Raw genomic sequence first — 24013 nt, forward strand, 5'->3', positions numbered from 1 at the left:
GGGTTGGATGCTGGCGGGAGGCTACGTTTGTTCTGGTTGAGACCCAAGACGCTGGGCGTGGTTTGAGACAAGATAAAAGTTGGCAAGAGAGGGAGAGAAAAAAATTGTTTTGCCTCTCACCTCACTGGCTGTTGTTTCCCGCCCACCCGGGAACACGTCTGCTCTATCCGCCCATCCAATCGATATATTTAAGGACCAGTTCGGAAACCCACATTCATTGTGAAAAGTGAGGTCTGACCTTACAGAAGAAAATTTTGACCATTTCCCCCCCCCCTCGTTGTTTTGCGTGTTCGTTTTCCCTAAGTGCCCTGTCACCATGCGCCTGTTAATGAAGAATCTGTTCACCACCCCCTTCATGTTAGCCATCCTGTGTCATTTCATCGGCGGCAACCCCTCCTACGGTAAGAAGTAAATAATGGTATTTTATTTTTCCCTTTTAGAGCACTTTCGACAGCAGGCTGATCATAAACATATGTTACAACTCTAAAACGATCACGAGGAGTTCACTTTCACCTCTGAAATCAGTAAAAAGGTTGATTTGGAAACAGTGTAACTCCAATGGGCAGTTGGAAAAGTCAGCTGTAACAACAAAATGCAATGTGTAAAGTCGTTAGGACTGGGCGGGTTAAAAGAAGTTCACAATGCATCTCTGAGTGCAGCGACAACTAGTGTTACGGTCAGTTTGATACCACAGTCAAACAGCAGCTCCGTTTGCAACACGTGGGTTGAAATTGTAAAAATATTCTTCAGTGAAATGGGCCCTAAAGTGTTGCATTAGAAACAGCAAAAATGCGCATCCGAATGCGCGACATCTTACCGGCGTTATTTCAATGAAAGTCTCCCTCCATTCCTATTAAGGATAGCCCGTTCCGGGATACTGTCCCTCGTTTCAGATGCTGACTGACTTGCTGTGCGTTTTCGGCATAATCTGATTTTATTTTCTATATGAAAACACATAGTGGCATTTTCTTTTATTATTTATACTTGGTATTATTAACACTCGGAGACTATAGCAGGGTTTAAAGAAATATTTGTGAAAACATAAATAAAAGCAAAATACTTCGGATGCTGTAAATTGAAACAAAAATGCTGGAGAAGATCAGCAGTTCTGGCTGTGGAGAGAGAAACAGAGTCAACTTTTGGAGTCTCGTGTAACTTTTAATCAAAACCCAGTCCATTACTGTGCACTTGGAGGGAAGCGCACGTGTCCGAATGAAGTCCTGACGCTGCTGATGTGTATTGAGGTTGAAGGCTGTTGGTTGAATGGAACCAGGTGGGACAGTCGGTTGTCTGGTGTTTGGTAAGGTTGGATAGATGCGCGGATGGAGTCCGGCATGTAGAAGAGAAAGGAATCTTCTGGAAAACTGGCGGAGATTTCGCAAGGTTGCCGAATCTTACATCAAATACTATCAATGGGGGCTTGCAGAAGGTAGTGAAGGCTCAGGGTTAGGCTCTGAGACTGAAGCGAATGAGAAATGCTAAAAGCGTCTCACCCGTTCATTTTTCTAACAGCACATTCCTTGTGAGTTCGAAAGGGACCCAGCAGGATCCCGTTTGTCTTGGGAAGTTACACGGGGGCAAATAATAAAAGCTTGTGTCTGCCAGGGTTGGGACCATTTCAGAGTGGGTGACAATCTGTATGAGCTCTGGGCACCCTCCAATTTCAGGTAACAATGTGAAGCGATTAGTAAAGGTGGCGAGCAAACACGGCGCGTCAGAGTGAATTTCCCCGGTCACTGTCTGGGTCACCATCCTCAATAAACTGCCCGGAGCTGTGTCTTGGCTGAAGCAAAAAACATGAATGAGACACTCGGGTTATCCCTCTCTCAGAAGGGAAAACTTGTTTCACTCGAGCGGAATAACTGAAGTTTTCCAAAAATTTCAATCGTCAGAATTTTTTTTCCCTTTTAATAAAGTTTACACCGAGAGGAAGTAGTGAGAGTCGAACACTTTCTCCATCAACTGGCTACAGAGGCAACGGTACACAATAAGCTGTAGATGATGGGAACTGCAGATGCTGGAGAATTCCAAGATAATAAAATGTGAGGCTGGATGAACACAGCAGGCCAAGCAGCATCTCAGGAGCACAAAAGCCGACGTTTCGGGCCTAGACCCTTCATCAGAGAGGGGGATGGGGAGAGGGAGCTGGAATAAATAGGGAGAGAGGGGGAGGCGGACCGAAGACGGAGAAAAGAAGATAGGTGGAGAGGGTGTAGGTGGGGAGGTAGGGAGGGGATAGGTCAGTCCAGGGAAGACGGACAGGTCAAGGAGGTGGGATGAGCTACCTACTAACCTCATCCCACCTCCTTGACCTGTCCGTCTTCCCTGGACTGACCTATCCCCTCCCTACCTCCCCACCTACACCCTCTCCACCTATCTTCTTTTCTCCGTCTTCGGTCCGCCTCCCCCTCTCTCCCTATTTATTCCAGCTCCCTCTCCCCATCCCCCTCTCTGATGAAGGGTCTAGGCCCGAAACGTCGGCTTTTGTGCTCCTGAGATGCTGCTTGGCCTGCTGTGTTCATCCAGCCTCACATTTTATTAAGCTGTAGATGATACTGTTTTGACTGCAGGTTTGGATTTACTGTTTCACTCTAAAGTGTAAGACGGGGTCAAGATGTAGCGTTCACGGGCATTCCTGTTTGGATTAGAAAGTGAAGTTTTAGGGGACTGTTGTGGCGCAGTGATGGGTATCCCTGCTTCTGAAACCGGCAGATGTGGGCGTCAGTCCCACTTGCTCCAGAGATGTGTAATAATATCTCCGAACAAATTGACTGGAACATTGCTAGAATGTGGGGCGCTTTTTTTTGGTGAATGAGGGGCAAAGAGCGAGATGGATAGCAGGCAGTGGAACCTCTTCTCTCGCAACGTGAATCTCCGCCGCAATAAAATCATTTTGAAATGCAAGTTGGCAGCGTCACATGCAAAGTGAGCATTTCCCGCAAACGCACAATAGCATTCTTTGACTTACCATCAGCCTCCGATATAAAACATTTTGTTGATCCCACATATGGAACATATAAATATAATTACGTCATTTGTGCTCTATAATGCCATTCCTTATGGGATTGTACATTAAGAAACATTAGCTCCTAATGCCAATAGTGTGAATGATTACAATGAAAGGAATACATGTATAAACATTTTTGCGCAACTAAATTGTCACTTTACAAATTTATTCACTAGAGTGCCCAGAGGAGTAAGGCAGGGAAGCATGAGAGGGCTGCGGCTTGCAAGACCCCTCCCTCCAAGTTCTCATCAAACTGACTTGGAAATATATCAGAAATTGCTGCAGAAACTCAACAGGTTCAAGCAACATCTGTGGAGAGGAATAAGAGTTAACGTTTCCAACCCCCTCAAGAAAAAGTCCCTTCATTGTATAATATTGGAAATATATCATTCATTCCTTACTGTGCCTATGTCAAAATCTTGGAACACCCTTTCTAAAATGTCCCTGGATCATAGAGAGGGCACTGGTTCAAGTTTATGTCCTCACCATCAATTTATCAGAACTTAACTAAAATAAAACAAAAAAAAACTGCTGACATTGAAGATCTGAAACAAAAGCAGAAATTACTAAAAGAAACTCAGCATGTTTGGCAGCATCAGAGTTAATGGAGTCCAATGACTAGAATGCCCTTCTGAAGAAGGGTCACCTGACTCAAAATGTTAACAGCTTTCCCTCCACAAGTGCTGCCGAATCTGGTCAGTAATTATGTTTTACTTTTCCCTTTCTGTTGCACTGACAGCAGTGTTTTTGGTAGCGTTCAAATGAATAGGTTTAAAAGGAAGAAATAGAATATGTTTAATTGTGGTATTGTTTTAATTTTATTCATTCATGGGATCTGGGTGTCATTGATACACTTGAGAAGTTTGTAGCAGCCACCATCTTGAACTGTTATAACCCATGTGATGAAGGTAATCCTACACTACTGTGAGGTCAAGTTATGCCTTGGAGGGAAACTTATAGAAGATAGAACATTACAGCACAGTACAGGCCCTTCGGCCCTCGATGTTGTGCCGACCTGTCATACTGATCTGAAGCCCATCTCACCTACACTAACCTAAACTTGGATGTCCTGAACCTATTAGCCCATCTGATCAAAGTCCCTTGTTCTTGTAAGGCGATAGAGACTGTGAGCTTGGAAAATTCTATGGAAAAAGCCCTGCCAATTTGATGCATGAAGTTAATTGCTTCTGCCCAGAGATCAGGTCACTTAGCCAGAGAGCAGTGTTACTGGGACAGTATAAGTAGTCACCGGTCTCCACATTGTTCAAATTGTAAATATCTGTGTTACAAACTGAGTGTCAGTTCCACATTCAACATCCTAAGGATCAGCAATATATTAGAAGTTGTCGGCATTTGTTTGAGAAATACAGCTGATACCTCAGAAATACTGAGAGAGTTTTCTTTGTTGAAGTGACCTTTGGTGAAGGTGAGCGTCCCCGTGATTAATTCAAATACATTCACCTTGAAAGGAAAGTTCTGAATCTCTATATCACTTGAAAGTAATAATATATAGGCTGCAGTTTAACCTCATTAATGAGCAATACTTACAAAGAAGTACTTGACGAAATTTGGATGAAATGATAATTAAGTAAAGTTATTGGACTTCTTTCACACAGACTGTGAAATGCATTCCTAGCCTTTTACAGAAAACAAATTAAAAAATTAAATATCCTGTGTGATTTTCACATGTTTCTAAAATAAAAGTTTCTAAATCAAGTGTACAGTTTAAAGGTTTGCTATCTCAACACAGCCACTAGAAGAGCCACAAATAAGCTACCCACCAATTAAAATGCAGTTGATTTCAGCCAACCCTATTATCCTTCGAATGAGTAACAATTGAGGAAAATACAGTGTTGATTATATTACAATGCTGTCGCTGCTGTTTTATATACAAACTTTAAAACAAACTTTGTACTCTTTCAGAGAAGGAGATTCAATGTGTTTTCATATTTCTTTTATTTATTATGTGCTAAATCATTGGCTATAACATTAGCTTCTTTTCTGGTTGTGTACCTGCCTTGGAATTAGAACTCAGCCTCAGCTCGATAAAATGACTAGTGGGTTTTTGAATGTTGTATGGAATTAAGAGATTGCAATGAATTTTCAGGCCTTACAGTAAAACCTATCTGTTCAATCAAATAATGAATTCATGCAGAACCCAAGTAAATATTGTGTATCAATGTAAGGCTATTCTTTGCAGGTAATCTGTCATCGCTTACATGTCATAGGTTCTAAGTTTATATTTAAGTCAAGGCATTGTACACAGTAAGGTGGCACAGTAGATCATTATTATCAAAGGTGATTAATTATCCTTCCAGTTGTGGAAATCAGTGTTTGAGATGGAATGAGCAGTATGGCTTTCCTATGTGGAAGTATTGGCCTGGACAAAATTCTTTCAGTCATGTAGTTTGATCTTTATCCACATTTGTCACCTTCACCAAAATCCTTGTGCATGCAGTCAGCGAAGCCTATTGCACTGTTTACTTATTTTCTGTCATTTTAGCCTTCTTTCATAGACAGATGCACTTTTCATGAGCAGACTAATTCTCATATACGTCAATTCCCCAACTTTCTTAATTTAAGTTCATATGAGTTACTTTGTTCAGTATTAAGCCATACTTTTTTCTAATTCACTCATGGGATGTGAGCAGAGCTGGTTGGATTAGCATTTATTGTCTGTCCCTATTTGCCCTTGAAGGTGATAGTGAGCTGCCTTCTTGAGCTACTGCAGTCCTTGTGTTGTAGGTGGATCCACAGTGCCATTAGGGAATGAATTCCAGGATTTTAACCCAGTGAAACTGTGTGGCAATGGCAATATACTTAAATCAGGATAGTGAATGGCTTGAAGGAGAAATTGAAGGTGCTGATGTCCCTGTATGCCTGCTAGTGTTGTCCTTCTAGGCAGTAGTAGATGTGGGTTTGAAAGGTGCTGTCCAGGTTCTTTGGTGAATTTCTGTAATTCATCTTGTAGATGGTACACATTGCCGCTATTGAGCATTGGTGGTGAAGTGAGTGGAAGTTTGTGGATGTGATGCCAATCAATCAGGCTGCTTTGTCCTGGATGATGTCAAGCTTCATGAGTGTTGTTGGAACTGCACTCGTGCAATTGGGGAGCACTTCATCACTCTGATCTGTGCTTTGTAGACATTGGACAGGCTTTAGGGAGTCAGGAGGTGAGTTAGACTCTAGCCTAGCCTCTGACCTGCCCTTGCAGCCATTGTATTTACATGACTAGTTAAAGAGCAGTTTCTGGTATATGGTATTCCCAGAAGGTTGACAGTGATAGTAATGCTATTGAACATCAAGGGGTGCTAGTTAGATTATCTTTCATTGGAGACAATTTTTAACCTTGTTGGGTTAATGCCAGTGTTGTAGCTTTAGTGGAATCATTTGGCTAGTGATTAGCAAGCTATGTAGCATAAGTCTTCAGTACTATTGCTGGACTGTTGTCAGGCCCCATAGCCTTTGTAGAATCCAATGTGTTCAACTATTTCTGTTAATCATGAAGGGTCAATCAAATTGACTAAACACTAGCATCTTTGATGCGGGGACCTCTGAAGGAGGCGTGAGATGGATCAACTACTTAGCACGTCTGGCTGAAGATTGCTATGAATGTTTCAGCATTATCTTTTGCATTGATGTGCTAGGCCCCCCTATCATTGAAGATGGGAATATCTGGGGACCCTTCTCCTCGAGTGAGTTGTTAAATTGTCACCAACAATCACAACTGGATTAGGCAGGACTACAGAACTTAAATCTGCCCATCGCTCGACACTATGTTGTTTTGCATGCAAGTAGACCTACTTCGTAGTTTCACCAGGTTGACAGCTAATTTTTAGGCATGTTGGGCACTCCTGGTATGCCCTCCTGCACTCTTCATTGAATCAGAGTTGATCCCGTAGCTCGAAGATATTGGTAAAGTGTGGGAAGTGTCGGGCCCTGAAGTTGCAGGTTATATTGGATTATGGTTCTGCTGCTGCTGATAGCCCAGAGGGCATCATGTTTTTTCCCTCTTCTTGGTTACCTCACCACCAGCCTCTGACGCAGTCTAGCAGCTATGTCCTTTAGGGCCCCACCAGATCAATCAGCAGTGTTGCGTAAAGCCACTCTTGATCGTGGACATTGAAATCCCCCCACCAAGAGCACAATCTCTGCCCATGCCACCCTCTTCAAGCGTTGCTCAACACAGAGGAACACTGATTCATCAGCCAAAGGAGGACAGCAGGAGGTGAGCAGTAGGAAGTTTCTATCCTCAGGTTTGACTTGACACCATGAGACACCTGATGCCCAGAGTCAGTGTTCAAAACTCCTTGGGAAATTCCTTCCTGATTGTTTACCACAGTGTCACCATCTCTGCTGAGCCTGTTCTGCTGGTGGGACAGGAATATGCAGAACTGTTGATAGTGACGTCTGGGATGCTGTCTCTAAAATGATACGATTCCATGAGTATGACTATGTCAGAGATTCTGTGAGAATGTTCTCCAAATTTTAGCACTAGTCCCCAAACATTATTGAGGAGGACTTTGCAGAGTCAGCAGGCTTGTTTATGCCATTGTTGTTTCCGATGCCTAGGTTGCAGATGGTCCATCTGGTTTCATTTCTTCTTCTTTGAGACTTTTTTTTATTCATTCACAGATTATAGGCATCGCTGGCTAGGCCAGTAGTTTTGTTGCCTATCGCTAAGTGCTGAAGGGTCTAGGCCCGAAACGTCAGCTTTTGTGCTGCTAAGATGCTGCTTGGCCTGCTGTGTTCATCCAGCCCCACACTTTGTTAGCCCAGAAGACAGTTAACTTTGTAGCAATTACTACAACTGAATGTTGTGTTATGTAGTTTCAGATACAATTAAGCCACACTGCTGTGCGTCTGGAGTCATTCCCTAAAGGGCATTAGTGAACTGGATGATTTATTCCCCACAATCACCATTAGACTCCGAATTCCAGATTGAATTTAAATTCTACCAGCCGCTGTGGTGTGATTTCACATGGGGTCCCTGAAACCTTACCTGGCTATGTGGATTAACAATGCAGTTACATACCATTAGGATAATAACTTTCTCAATGATATTGTGTATCATTAAGGGATACATGGTATTATCACATTCTTCTTTCTTCCCAAAGATGAATGGGGAAATCTATTTCTAGACAAGTGCATACAGACTGAAATGACTTTGTCGCATTTATTGAAAGTTGTAACAGCACAAAGAAACAGAAAGACACAATTATCAAACGACGACATAAATTAACTGTGCCATAATTAACAAGTCTGAAATCCTTTTGTTTTCAAATTATAAAACTTTAAATAATAAATAATCTCAATTTTTTGTCACGATTTATGATGTATTTATAAAATGCTACCTGAGCTGGATTATTAGAGAATGATAAAGAACATTAGTAAAATCATGCTTTAAACAGCCAGTGCAAAGACACAGCACAATGGTGCTCTGGTATACAATGTAAAGGGATGTTGTGACTCAGATTCATAACTGCTGTTCTTGATTTTTAGATTTGTTAATTAAAGAAGGGAGAATTTTGGTGGGCTCAAGAAGGTATTATAATTTTAGAATTTTAAGAATGTAATTATATGTTGAAAAAATCAGCGAAAACAAATGTCTTTGAAATTGCTCATTCATGTTTTATTTGTTATGGTTCCTTCAGCTGGGGTATGTTGGCTCCAACAAGGAAGAAATGGAAAATGCCAGGCTTTATCCATGACACGGATTGATCGAGAGGAGTGTTGCAGCAGTGGAAGTGCTCAAACTGCTTGGACAAGCCATGATATCCCAGAGAATGATATTTTAAAACTTATAATTCTCGGTGGAATTAATTGTTTCCCATGCCACAGTAAGTATACAGCAATAATAATAACTGATATTTATGCATCATACTTTAGACAAGGAAAAATCACATAAACCAAATAAAACAGAGTATGATGCCAAGAAGAATGACCAGAACAAAAAAAAGTAAAACCTGCAAATAACACATTGGCCTGACTTGTTTTGTATTCTCAGAATAGTGCTCCAGTACAACCTGTATGTTCATTTCCAAATATCATGTTTTTTTTTACTGATTTTTTTCTTCTGAAGATTAAGTTTTACGGCGTATCTTTAAATGAATAAAGTGAGAAGGAGAAACAAAGAGGCATAGTAAGAACATTCACACACTTAGGATTGAGACAACTGAAGGTATAGCCATCAATGATGGAGCAATTAAAACAGGGTTCCATCGAAGGTTAGAATTGGAGAAACACAGATACCATGGAAGGTTTATGGCTGGTAGAAATTACAAAGATTGGGAGGGATGAGGCCATGGAGAAATTTTAAAGCAAGGATGAAGATGTGTAACAACCATGATAAATCAGGTACACTGAAATAGCATGTTGCAGTAACAATGTTCAGAAATGGATCAATATGAACCTATAATATGCCTGCTTCAATTCATAATGTCTCCATACCTATGCCTATGTTAATTGAGCTTTGTCTAATTGCAATGACAATAGCTTTCCCTATAATTTGATTTTGTTGCAGATAGCCTGACCGTCTTTTTTTTTGTATAGCTATGCACTTATGTTACCTCTCATGAAACAATTTGTGAATAGCTCATACTGTACCTTCAAAGTGGCTCAGAGGGAACCTCAAAAGTATATCTCTTCCTGGCTAACCTTCCCACCTTGAGCTCAGTTACAGAAAGGACCCATGCCTGGGAGCTGAAATTTAAATCAAGCAAACATCGCACGAGAGCCACAGCTTGGTATTACAGGCAGCTTTTGGTTAGAATTTTTACTTTATTTATATGTTCCTTTCTTTTCAGTCTATTAAAAACTGAGTGTTTATATTTATTCCAATTGCCATAGGAAAAAATTAGGGTACATTTTACAAACATTTAGAGATGGCTGGGTGGCCGGGCTGAACAGATGTTAAAGGTTACAAAAGGTGGAAAATTTATTTTCACATTTTGCTTCAAATATTTGTGTTATAGCTGAGGTAATAACAGGTTTAGTTTTCACCAACCATCAAAAATTTGAAAAGGGAACCACAATGACTCACTAAAAGTGTAGTCGACAGTGAGCTGTAAATTTTGGCCTTTCTCTCCTTGCCTTGAGAGACAAAAGTCTGATAAACATTATTGACAAAAAATCCAAATTGTACTGGTAACTAAATTAATTTTGAAAATGTCTTCCCTCTAACTGACAACACGTGTAGAAAATTATCTCAGAAAAGCAAACAATCTAGTTCCAAATGCTCCTTTGGACCTGAGTCACTGTCTAATGAATAAAATGTATACATAGGAACATCTTCTCTGGGTTAGTAGCATGGAGTAGTGGCTTAGCCATAAGAAACATTTGCAATTTTTCTCGACATTCTGTATGTTATAGAGCTGCTTTTCACTCCTATTTGTATTTCAAGTAGAAAAGAGTACACAAACATTTAGATAAAGTGGCAAGAGTAAGACGTATTTTTGCCAAAACTTTTAAAGCAGTGTACACATGACATATTGTGATAGTAGATCATCTCCTTTCATCTATCCTTCGCTCTAGTCTTCTGTTATTGTTTCAATTTGTTTGTCATTTTGGCATCATTTTTGAGTGGAACATTAGTTATAAGACACTGTTCTTGGAGCCAGTCCACAGGTTCCAAGGCTGAAATTGCTACAACTTTGTATTTTGTTGCAGGGGCCAGCCCAGACCCATAATGAAATTGTGATTGCTTTCTCATTTCTATAGTTGTCCGTAGATTTGGTGTGGAGTTCTGAGGGCATATCCCATCCTTTACAAAATTCTTTGCAATAACCTCATCAGCACATTGCTTAGCTTGGAACATTATTAACCATTTACCATTTCTATCACTTCAAGAACTGCCTGCTGACAAGATGGGGCTATAGTTTGTTTTTACAGTGAAGTGTATGAATGGTTTATTTGCCTCGATGCATATGCCATTAGGAGTGCTGTTACAATATTTTTACTCTATTGAAGTTGTTTTTTCTTAAGGCACAGTAAAGTTGAATAAATATTAGAATCAAGCGCTGCTTGATCAGGACTATTGGGCAAGTTGTTTGATGTAAGGACTGCTCAGAGTCTGCATCTGCAGTGAGTTAAGTTCTGTAATAGCACGCTGCTGGTGTCATATGGTTCTTGTAAAATATAGTAATAGAGATTTTATTGAGAAGATTTCATCCTTGCCTGAGAAGTAAACCTGAGGAGTAGCAGTATCAGCACCAAGGCAGTGGACCACCAGAGAACTTGCCCACACAATTAATTTCAAAGGCAAAGTTGAATACAGTTTCAAAGGGCTCAAAGGAGCAGGCAAATACATTATATTATGATGTAAGTTATTATGGTAACATGAAACAGCCTTACCTACCCCCAGTGAGCATGATACTAGTGTCTGATCACTGAATACTGGCCTGACAACCAACAAAGTATTTAGATCTATTGGGAGTGGAGTTGTGACCCTCCTGCTCTCCAGTAATATCTCTAGTCACAATGGATCAAGCTGGTCGCCACTGTTAAGACTAATGAGCTAGCTACATGTAAAGTTGCATAAGTAACTCAGAACATGCTCTGCTGGATTTAGAAAGCAATGGAAAAGGTGAGCTGCCTTCACCAACAAAAAGAAGAATAGGAAATTAACAAATGAATTTTCACAATTTACTGCTGTTTCAAACAGCGCTAACCACTGCCTTAATGTAAGACATTACAACCTGATTTATACACTTGCAACTGAATGTTTCTCAAAAAAATTCTAATACTGTACACTCAGATTGACTATAGAAGTCTTGACAAAGTGACACTTCAAAATTTTCAGAGAAAATTAATATTTAAGGGTTACTTTGCATTTTAAAGTTGAGAAATTAGATCCTTTGTATCTTAATACTATTGGAAACAGAATAAAACTTGTTTATCCTTGGATAAATTCCAGATATCTAGTAACAAATCAAGATAAGTAACAAAAAATAATTCTTGACCCCACCTCAAGCCCTTTTCTTGAAAATTCTATGTACAGTTTTCCTTACCATAAATGTGTATGGTCTCTGGAAGGAAATTTCTCCCAAGTTTTTGTCTTTATCCTGATTTCCAGGGTCACTTACTTTCTGATTTTATTATTTATTCATTGGAATGTGGACATCACTGGTAGGCCAATATTTATTGTCCATCCCTAATTGACCCTTGACCTGACCACATTCAGAGTGTAGTCAAGTGTCAGTGACTTTGCTGAGGATCTGGAGTCACACGTAAGCCAGACCAGGGTAAAGGTGACAGATTTCCTTCTCTGAAGGACACTTGGTGAACCAAGATAATAAAATGTGAGGCTGGATGAACACAGCAGGCCAAGCAGCATCTCAGGAGCACAAAAGCTGACGTTTCGGGCCTAGACCCTTCATCAGAGAGGAAATTGGTTTTTAGTAACAACTGACAGGTTACATGGTGGTCATTAGACCAACGTTTTATTGAATTCATACTTGACCATCCATCCTGGTGGGATTCAAGTCCATGACCTCAGAACATTAACCTGAGTTCTGGATTTTTTCAATGATGTTACCACAGCACCACTACCTGCCTTTTATGGGCCACTGGATTCATCTTTCACTGATTTATTCTCCACCGTATGATACCTCTGCAGTGACAGGTGCTGAGGAATCATATTCATAAAGTATTTCATGACTACTTATTTTCTTCTAAAAATTTCATTGTCCTTAAAAAGCTTACTGTACATCTGTCTAGGTGAAAGATATCAGATCTGTGTAGTACCAGCTCACTACGCTCAGTGACTATTTTACACAGCTTGTATTCTAGGGAAAAAGGTAACTTCCATGATGAATATTATTTGTGGCAAGCTGATTTTGTGCTCCCATATTTTCATCCATATCTGATAGGCCTCATTTAAAACTTCCTTACTGTTGCATTAAGCCATGCTTAAAAATGCTGAGTCATGAGTAAGATGCTCCCCTCCACAAACTTTTCTCCATTGAAACAAATGGAACACTCTTGAAAGTGTTTCCTCAAAACATTTTCACTATGACAGAGAGACTTTCCCTGATGTGGAGATGCTGGTATTAGATTGGGGTGGATAAAGTCAGAAGTCACACAATGCCAAGTTATATTCCAACAGATTTATTTGAAATCACAAGCTTTTGGAGCACTGCTCCTTCATCAGGTGCTCTGAGAGCTTGTGATTTCAAATAAACCTGTTGGACTATACCCTGGTTCACGCGGCTTCTGACTTTTTCCATTACGGTAAAAGTGTTTGAAAATAGGAAGTCCTGCTGCCAAACACAGCACTTGCTGTGGGATATGGGATGCTTCTCGTGCATTTCTCATGCATTTTGCAGATGGTTACCTACAAAAAAAAGTCAGCAGCAGATAAATTTCCAGATAAATTTGGTGAAGACTGATCTATGTGGTTAAATTAATAGCAATTAATCACTCTGGTGTGTAGTCTAAAGGCATTGAGCTGCAAATTATTGCGTATTATTTTAACCTTGTTACCTTAAGAACCATTTAAAATTGGGTTGCCAAGAGACATGACTTATTTCCACACATTAAATTCTCATTAGACTTGAGCACAGCGGGGATAGAGGACTGTCATTACCCTGATTCTCTGGTTTGAGCTTGTAGCCACTGAAGATTAAGATAGCAAAGAAACCTTGCAATTTTAGCTCTGCAAATTTCAAAAAAAAGCATTGATGCTTTGACTATGATTAGAGATAAATATCAATAATAATTGCAGTAGTTAGAAATCTATGGCATGGATTTTTATCCGTGCATCAGATGTACACAGTGCCAAATTTCACGACATATAAAAATGTCTGCAAACATATTAGAGCTTCATTCTGGGGTTTCCTGGGAATCAGGCCAAACAACACCAAGATGGCAACAGAGGATACCAAGGCACAGTGCTGGCTAGGTGGAAGCTCTGGCACTGTATTGATGTTTTTAAATATGTAAAATCTAAAACTGCCCTCCAGCTCTAACCTCTTCCTTCCCCTTCATTCCCTCATCACTCCCCATGCCCATCCATGCCAATCTATGCTACCTCATTCCCGAACACACACCCCACAACCCATTGTACCTCTCCACCACCTCCCTACCCATCAATAAGCGATTTTTGATGGAGTAAAAACCGTTGATTTATTTCTTACCTCCTCTCTGAATATAGATTACAATTGGTTTGCTTTCAAAGCCTTCTCTTACAACTATATTCACCTGTTTACCTAGGGTATGATGATGAACCCATTTTTATTTAAGACATGGATTAATATGATTTATTATTGATTATATTAAACAGTACAAACAGGTCATACTGAAAACTTAACTGAATTGCTCCCAATTTTGTTGATTTCTTTTAAAAACCCTTAAGAATGAGATGTTGGCATCTCTGGCAAAACCACTTTTGTTGCTCATTCTTTACTGCCCTCAAACTTAGTGACCTCCCACACCTTTGCAGAGAGCAAGTAAGCATCAAACATGTTGTTTTTGGTCTGAAGTCACAAGTAGGCCAACCCATGTAAAAATGGACCATTTGTGAGCAAGATTGGTTTTTATGACATTTGACAATAGCTTGGGGGGCATTGGTTAGCTCACTTGGCTGGGCAGCTGGTTTTAAATATAGCACAATGCCAACTGTGTGGGTTTAATTCCCACACAGTTGAGGTTACCCTGACAACTGTCCTTCTCAACCTCCCTCCTCACCTAAAGTGCGATCACCCTCTGGTTACAACCGTCAGCAATCATCTCTCTCTAACGAGAGAGCAACTGTAAGGTCCAAAAGGACTATGGAGATTTTATCTTTACAGTGGTCACCATTATTGAAATTAGCTTGCCATTCTACTGGGATTTGAACACTAATTCTGTTCTGCAGGGCTACTGGTCCAGTGGCATTACCACCCTGCCACTTTGACCTGTAATGACTCCCACGTATTTCTCTTATTGCTGTGTACAGTGGCACATTTATATTTAATCAAGATATATTTTAGCTTTGGTTCTGTATTATTTATTTTCAACAACAGAAACTCACATTTATATGGCACCATTAGTGTGGGACAAGCAACTTGAATTTCTTCACAGATGCATTAACAGCAAAATTGGACTAGGAACTACTAGGAAACACTTAGACAAACAGGTACGTTTTCAGGAGTAACTTAAAGGAGACGAAGGTTTTGGGACGGAATTCTAGAGCTTAGGACCCTAGTAGTTAAAATCATAGAAGCCCTATAGTCTTGGAAGCAGGCGATTCGGCCCATTGAGGTCTGCACTGACCCTCCAAAGAGCATCCCATAAACATAATAAACCCACACCACTACATTATCCCCATAACCCCTCATTTTCCATGGCTAATCCATCTAACCTAGATATTCTGGATAATGGATGATTGGGTGCTTATATGCGTGAGTGTACAGGCAGCTGAGATTTTGATATGCTCAAATTTACAATGGGTGGAATATTGGGAGGCCAGCCAGTAAAGCATTGGAATAAACATCAAGTCCTTTCAGCGAGTGCTATATTACAGTACAGAAAATGAGTGACACTTGTAGTGCTCTCAGTTGCCAGAACAAACTGTACAGGAAAATGAGCTATACTGGAAACAAAATTATGTCACTATATTCAGGCTGCCAGTATTGGCAGTAACTTCAAGGTACAGTTTTCTTTCAGAATTGCTTCAAAGTTTAGCTGTAGCACTGGCACGTTTATTTCAATCTGACTAATGACTGCTTTCAAAAGTGCTGCCAACGTCAATACAGGTTACTCTGAACAACAGTATGGATTTGTGATGAAGCAAGGGCTACGTCCTTATAAAGGAATGTTGAATTATTTTAATTATTTATGATGTCAATTTGAGAAATAGTCACAGTTTGGGAGCATTTATGAGTGATGAAGATTTATGGTATTAGAATTAAATGCATCATTTTGATTAGGAAAGCAGTCACCTTTTGTTAAGTAAAGATATCATTATGAGCATAATTACATAACAGAACACAATAGGTCCTTTATTCCTTTTGTGTTTTTCTGAAATTTGAACAGAGAACTTTGGCAGCAGCAGCAGCAATATTATATCCTGTGAGATATCTCGTTGAAAACCGTTCCGTGAAAAGGTTGGCCTTACTATACCAATAGTATCATACTGCTCTCAAGTTCCCAACTAATGTACAAATGTGCAGGTAATCAGCCAGCCATTCACGCACAGATGTTATCACCTGATAAAACTAGCACTGTTTTGAACATATCATGCATGCAGATCTACCTGTCTAACTGTTAGATGGATGTTTTAGGAAGTCTTAGAATATCATCCTGATTGTCCTGTTCTATGCAAGAAAGAAACAAATGAAAGATATAATCTATATTTATCAAAATTGGATCTCAGGAAGTAGAAACACAATTGAATTATTTTTGTTCATGAAATTACAAATAGTTTAAAATGGGCACAGTGTTGCTGTTCAGTTTGAATGTTTTACCAATGAAATTTTACACCATTGCCAAGTTGGTAGATCAGTATTATTACTTTATTATGGTCTAATTTTCATTTGTTTCTTTAGAATCTTGTGAGGGTGTGGATTGTGGACCTGGGAAGATTTGCAAAATGAATAAGCATAACAAGCCAACGTGTATCTGTGCACCTGACTGTTCCAATGTTACAAAGAAAGTCCCTGTGTGTGGAACTGATGGTAAAGTCTACAAGGATGAATGTGCTCTCCTTTTGGCAAAGTGCAGAGGACTGCCAGAGCTAGAAGTGCAATATCAAGGAGAATGCAAAAGTAAGTTTTTATTTAATTCTCCTGCAGGTTTTAGATATTTTTCTCCCACTACTTCAGGTAATTTCCTTGGACCCTGTAATGTTCTGTTAATGCGATTCCCCTATCACACGGCCAGCATGGAAGGATCAGGGAAGTCAATAGCCATTGTGCTTCCTCTGTATTGACTGAGAAAGGTTGGGTTTAATCTATATTATTTATAAGATAAATAATGTGTCTTGAAATGAATTACCTACAGTATACCATACAAAAACATACAAATATGTATTAGGATTTACTGATTTTGTATCATGGACTATTTTTCATCCATGTACAAGATGAAATAAATGAAGGGGAAAAAATTCTCAGTGTAACAAACAGTAAACATGTTTGCAAAGAATATCTGTACAGTTTCTTCACATTTAGTGCACAGGAAAACTTCATTCTATGCTATTTTAGAAAAGAAATGTGTAAATAGCAAGAGGAATAATTTAGCATTCATGATGGTATTTTGTGATCTGGGTTCTCGAGAGACATAAGAAAGAATATAAGAGCACAGGAACAAGGTGCAGGATTGGCAATTTAGCCCCTCAGACCTGTTCTACCATTTAATATGATCATGACTGATCTCATCTTGACCTCAACTCCACTTTCCTGTCCACGCTCTATAACCCTTCAACCTATTGCTATTTGAAAATCTGTCTGTCTCCTCCTTAAATTTATTCAACATCCACCACACTCTGGGGTAATAAAACCATATGAAATATGAACAGGAAAAGACCATTCAGCTTCTCTAGCACACTCTGCCATTCAATCGTACCTTGGCTGATCCGACATTCCTCCCATCCACTTTCCTGCCATTTTCTTGTAACCCTTAATTCCGTGACCATCAACAATCTATCTCAGCCTTACATGTAGTCAAGCGCTCGGACCCAACAGCTCTCTGTGGCAAGGAGTTCCAAAGTCACTGAAGAAATTCCTCCTCACCTCAGTCTTAAACTGGCTCCCCTTTATTCTGAAATATGCCCTCTGGTCCTGTACTCTCCCAAGAGGGGAGACATCATGTCAGCATTTATCCTGTCAAGCCCCTTAAGAATCCTGTATGTTTCAGTGAGATCACCTCTGATTCTAAGCTCCAGTGTGTAGCGTCCAGCCTGTTTAGGCTTTGCTCATAAGCCAAACCCTCCATACCAGGGAGAATCCCGGTGAAGCTTCTCTTTCTTAAAGAAGGGGACCAAAATTGCTTGCAGTACTCCAGATGTGGCCTCAACAGCACCTTGCACAGTTGCAGTAAGACTTTCATATTTTCATACTCCAATTCACTTGAAATAAGGGCAAATAGTCCATGGGTCTTCCTGATTACTGCTGAACCTCCGTGCTAGATTTCTGTGTTTGATACATAGTTGCCCCAAAGACCCTTTATGGGTGCAGCTAACCGCATTTATTCTCTACTTAAATAATATTCTGTTCTTTTGTTCTCCCATCTAAAATGAATGCTCTCACACTTTCCAACATTATAGTCAATTTTCTAATTTTTTGCCAACTTTCTTAACCACTCCATGTCTTTCTGTAAGCTGTTTGTATCCTCACACAACATGCCTTTCCATTTATTTTTGTGTTGTCTGCAAATTTGGTTGCAGAACATTGACTTCCTTCCTCAAAGTCATTAATATCTATGCTAAACAGTTGCAGTCCCAACATTGATCGCAGTGGATCCACACTGGTCACAGACAACCTGTAGTGATTGCAACAGGATCAGCCAGTTGGACCTCATAGAATGAGTTCCCTGGGGCTCTTAATCTGGCCCCATCAGGGAATCTTGGCTGACAGATAAAATGTGGTGTATCTGGTAATCTGAGGACTGACACTGATGAGGCAGTGCTAGAGTCAAGAACTTCTATGCGTAAATAAAGGGTGACTTGGTGACAGGTCTCTATGGGAAGTTATTTCACTGGCGATAAGAGTAAAGTATGTTCCTAAAGGAACTCGCTTGCAACAATCATTTTTGAGTTAGAGTCATACTACATGGAAACAGACCTTTTGGTCCAATTTGTTCACACTGCCCAGATATCTCAACCTGACCAAGTCCCATTTTCCAGCATTTGACCCATATCTCTCTGAACTCTTCCCATTCATATACCCATCCAGATGCCTTTTAAATGGTGTAATTGTATCACCCTCCACCACTTCCTCTGGCAGCTCACTCCATACACACACCACCCTCTGTGACAAAAAGTTACCCCTCAGGCCCTTTTCAAATCTTTCCCCTCTGACCTTAAACCTATGCCCTATAGTTTTGGATTCCTCCACCCCCCCCCCCCCCCCCACCCTAGTAAAAAGACGTTAGCTATTTACTCTATCCATGCCCCTCATGATTATTTTTAAATTCCGAATTAAATACCTGGAAGTTTTACAGGGAGGTCTAGGGGCTATCAGAAAAGCTAAGGCCACCGTACATATTGAACATTTCAATGACTCTGCAAGCCCCACCCAGTGTCTTTTGCCTTATAGGCAAATGTTGAGGCAGAAATCAGAAAGCTGGAATCATCAAAGCAGCCCAGTTAGCAGAATGATCAGCACTGCTTGCGCGGATTGTGAAGCCCGACAGATCGTTTCACCTTTATGGGGCTTATAAAACAAACAGTAAACCACTTTGCAGGTGGATAAATGGCAACTTCCCTAGATAGAGGATTTATATTGCAAAGCTAGCACAGGTGCTGTCTTTCACGAAGCTAGATATTCTAATGCTAGGATTCTAATGCTGAGCATTAATACGCCTAGATAGAGAAAGAAAGGTGGCAGTCCTATTTGAAATCAGGAAGTTCCACCAAAACATTTACGGATGAAAATTGTGACAATAACAGACCACAAACCCTGATTGGTCAGCTTAAAGAGGACAGGCAGTGCCACCCATAGTTTCAGGCTGCTTTCAGTGATGGACTGTAATACTAAGTGCTTATAATTATAAATACAAACACCATCCGGGAAGTCGAATACCAAACAGGGATGCGTTGAGCTGCCTCCCATAAGCAATACACCACTGATGGTATCCCCAGTGGAAGATTCTGTAATTGTATTACATTTTTTGGACACACTCCTAGTCTCAGCTGAAAATATCAGAATTTGGTCACAGAAATATCCAGTCCTTTCAAAACTGAAACAGCTGGTGTTGAGGAGACAAACCAAAGAGTCGTCACAACTAAAATTGAAATGTTTTGGGACCTGGGGAGAGCAGCTCACTGTAGAGGACAGCATATTGTTATGGGGAGCAAGAGTGATTATCTCAAGAAAAAGTTGTCACCAAACACTGGCTGAACTCCACAAGGGCCATCCAGGCCTCTCCAAAATGAAGGTATTGGTAAGAAGCTTGTCTGGTGGCCTGGCTTGGATGCAGACATCGCTGTGTTGCTAGGGAAGTGCCCAGAGTGCCAACAAGAACAAAAATTATTGCCAGCTGCACCTCCTGCAGCGGGAATGGCTGGGTAAACCTTGGTTGATGTCAGTTGCATGTTGTCTGTGCAGGTCCTTTTCATGGGGTCAATGTTCATAGTCATTGTAGATGTCCATTCAAACTGGTTGGACGTGCATGGAATCCATTTGTCAATCATGGGGATTATGATAGAAACACTGCATGCGTCTTTTTCAATACACGGTGTCCCAGAGATATTGGTCACAAACAATGGGCCATTGTTCACCAGCAGGGAATTTGGGTATTCCCTAAATTTGAATTGGATTTGACATATAAGGACAGCTCCATACCATCCATCATTCAATGGCTTGGCAGAAAGTGTAGTTCAAACTTTGAAGGCAGTCTTCGAGAAACAGCCTACAGTTTCGTTAGATATCAAATTGTCATGGGATCTGTTTGATTATAGGACCACCCTTCATGTGACTACAGGAATAGCAGGTCAGTGTTGCTAAAGGGTAAAGTACTCCACACTAGGGTAAGTCTAATCGCCATAGACCTTGGGGGATGTGGAGATTGAAATGGCATCAGAAATGGCAATGCCAAACATAAGACTTCACCAAGCGAGAGAGACGGTTTGATATAGGGAACAAAGTTTGGTGTAAGAACCATGGAAATGGGCCTGCATGGATAAGAGGCATGGCCAACGTGAGGTCAGGATCAGTGGCATATAAAGTTCAGGTAGGTGTGACAGTGCTGAACAAGCATGTGGACCATATGAAAGTAATGTACTTGGAAACGGTACAGGAGCAAAACATGCCTTGCCCCTCAGAACAGTCAGAAAGCTGCCAGAACCTATGGGTTCATGCCCTCCAAAATGTGTTGACAAGTCCTCTGAATCAGAGATGGACATGACAGATGCAGCCACCTCAACACCCTTGCTACCAGGAGAAGAAAGTGAACTTTTACCAAGGCGTTCCTAGATTGTCTCCTCATGTGGGGCATTCTCACTGTGTAGTCAGCACTTAATATGCAACATAAGCGGTCAAACAGGCCAAACAAAGAGCTGTGAATGCTTGGAACAAAAACAGAAATTGCTGGAGAAACTGCTCTCCACAGATACTGCTAGAGCGAAAGCAGATTTAATATTTCAGTTCTAGTGATCCTTCTTCTGAATCCTCTTTTTTGAAGGAGGGTGACTGGACCCAATGCATTAACTCTGCTTTTTGTCAACAGATCAGAAATATTTGATGTTTAAATCATTCATATGTAGGCATATATCTGCAGAAAAGATATTCTTCTGTGTTAAAAGTCAATCTAAAATTTGGGTTTTTGTTTTTTAGTGACCTGTTAACTTAAGGCCCTAGATATTGTTTGTTGATGCGACAAAATAATTAAAGCCTGATTATTAATCTGAATAAACCATGCAGTTTATATTGATGGCATCCAATGATCTGGCAAACAAAAATTCTAAATTACAGCATGGTAAAAATATATAGTACACTGTAACCTTATTTAGTCCAGCGATATTCTGTTTAGAAACACCAATTGTCCAAAACTCTTAGATGAGATCCAGCAATTTGTGTCTCACACATTTGTGGTTCGACAAAAGAGCATCATTGTATAATCCTGAAAATTGCCAGGCTTGCTCCTAAGTATTACCAACTGGAGAGGTTACAGTGTTTTATGAACTTTTATTTATGGTTCATTGTAGCAAAAACAGTGTGCTCATAAGCACGGGTTTCTGAATTAATAGTTGAGCAGAATAATTTGAAACTATTAGATATGTACTATTGCTGTCCAATGTGATTTTTGCACCGTCTTCGTTACCACCTTGTTGCTGCCTTATACAGATCAGTATAGAATTATATTCATTAATAAATGGAATAATGGACAATGTTAATAAGATCTTATATCTCAAATGTTTGCACAAATTTATGATTTTCCTATGTTATTTCAGTTCTTAGTTTGTGTGGCTGATAATTTTCATTTGTCATGAGAAAATGACTTTGAATGATCAATTTATGACAGATTTGTGGCAAATGAGGAGCGTAGCTAGTCAAAATAGGTTCAGCAAATTTTGTGTTTGCTTTCAAAACCAAATGAATGTCATTTTAATGCGAAACATTTGCAAACATAGTGTAATTGAATGATGAAATCTTTGTTGATGTGTAACATATTTGGATTGGTTTCTCTGCAGCATTGCACACTAGAAGTATATTTTTGGTAAATTTAGTTTAATACAACTGCATTAAAAATAAATGTAATCCAAGCCAATGAAAAATGTTCATAAATTGATGTTGCTGTCATTTTTATATCTTTCCCTGTTGCTAATATTATGAAAATCTATTGCTGTAAAATGTCCTAATAAACATTTAGAAATTCATAGAAATAAAATGATCAGTTCCGTGTCGAATAAACAGTAACATGATACCAAATATGTTTATTAAGAACATAATATATGATGTTACTGTTTAATTGAAAAAATGCTTTAAAATATTGTCAGCATTTTGTGGTAACATTAATATTTACTGAGCGGTGTCCATTGTATTCTCCAATTTATTGAAGCAATTCAGCAAACTCATTGGTCTTCTGCTTGCGGTACTTACCATTGCATATTCCTTATGTCTTCCAGAGTCGTGCACACAGGTTTCATGCCCGGGTACCTCCATGTGTGTGGTAGACCAAACTCACAGTGCACACTGCGTGATGTGCAGAGTGATGCCTTGTCCAGAACCATTATCATTTGAGCAAGCTCTCTGTGGGAACAATGGTATTACCTATCATAGTGTGTGCCACCTGAGACGTGCCACTTGCTTACTGGGAAAATCCATTGGTGTTGCTCACTATGGGAGATGCAACGGTAAGTTACATGTGCTATAAACTAACCCACCTCAAAAGCAGTGTTTGAAAATTGTATTTCAGTTTTGTACATTAAAAATTAACTACAGTATTGACTTTTTACACGTTTTGGGTGATATTATGACATAGCAATCAGTATACGTTGTTCCTGTTTGTCAGGTATAAAATGATTAGAAAGCACATTCTTTAGCATAAGCTCATCCTGTACCTAATTTATTTCAGCAATTGTCAAATTCATCACACTCACTTCCATCCCACACTCTCAGATGAGTGGTCATTTCATGATAGATGACGAGAAAGAAGCTCAGCTAATTTCTAACCTTATGGAATTCTTTATTGGAATGTTTTATTTTCACATTTATTTTATTCTCCTCTGTCATGAATATTAGAAAGTGTTAGAAAATTATCTCTTGCAGATATCAGTGGGAAACAAGAAAATTTAATCTGGGCATCTTAAGCTTCTATGTATAGCATTTTAAGCTATTCTGGCACAGCAATCATTAATAGATGAGAATGAAAGCAGAAAATAGTGGAAATACCCAGTAAATCCAGCATAGTCTGAGAGAAACAGAATTCATAATTCAGGATGATCCATTTTTGTCTGTTCTGACAGCTCTTGTGCTCAAGGAAAACTATTGCTCTAGTTGCTATAAATGATAATATTAAACATGCAAATACTATAGAGTGGGGAACCTTCCAATTATACACCTCTTATAATGAATTGAAGTTGGAAATGGAAAACAAGAGAAATGTGTAAGGGACAGCTGATCAATATTGGCTGATTTTATGCTATTGCACAGAGTTAAAATAATCCCTCCTTTGATATAGAGGTAATGGGAACTGCAGATGCTGGAGAATCTGAGATAACCAAGTGTGGAGCTGGATGAACACAGCAGACCAAGCAGCATCTTAGGAGCACAAAAGCTGATGTTTTGGGCCTAGACCTGATGAAGGGCCTAGGCCCGAAATGTCAGCTTTTGTGCTCCTAAGATGCTGCTTGGCCTGCTGTGTTCATCC

The 24013-nt window shown here is 39.8% G+C and overlaps 1 protein-coding gene across 1 annotated transcript in view; it reads left to right on the plus strand.

Moving 5' to 3' along the window:
* Window positions 1–222: 222 nt before the first annotated feature.
* The window catches only part of fstl3 (follistatin-like 3 (secreted glycoprotein)), a 31070-nt gene continuing 7279 nt past the window's right edge, over window positions 223–24013 (plus strand). The window contains exons 1-4 of the mRNA XM_048559416.2: window positions 223–401; window positions 8662–8847; window positions 16534–16752; window positions 22770–22997. Of these exons, the coding sequence (XP_048415373.1) occupies window positions 317–401; window positions 8662–8847; window positions 16534–16752; window positions 22770–22997 (718 nt within the window). The 5' untranslated portion in view covers window positions 223–316. The remainder of the gene's footprint in view (window positions 402–8661; window positions 8848–16533; window positions 16753–22769; window positions 22998–24013) is intronic.

Source organism: Stegostoma tigrinum, chromosome 30 (assembly GCF_030684315.1).
Source record: "Stegostoma tigrinum isolate sSteTig4 chromosome 30, sSteTig4.hap1, whole genome shotgun sequence".
NCBI lineage: Eukaryota > Metazoa > Chordata > Chondrichthyes > Orectolobiformes > Stegostomatidae > Stegostoma > Stegostoma tigrinum.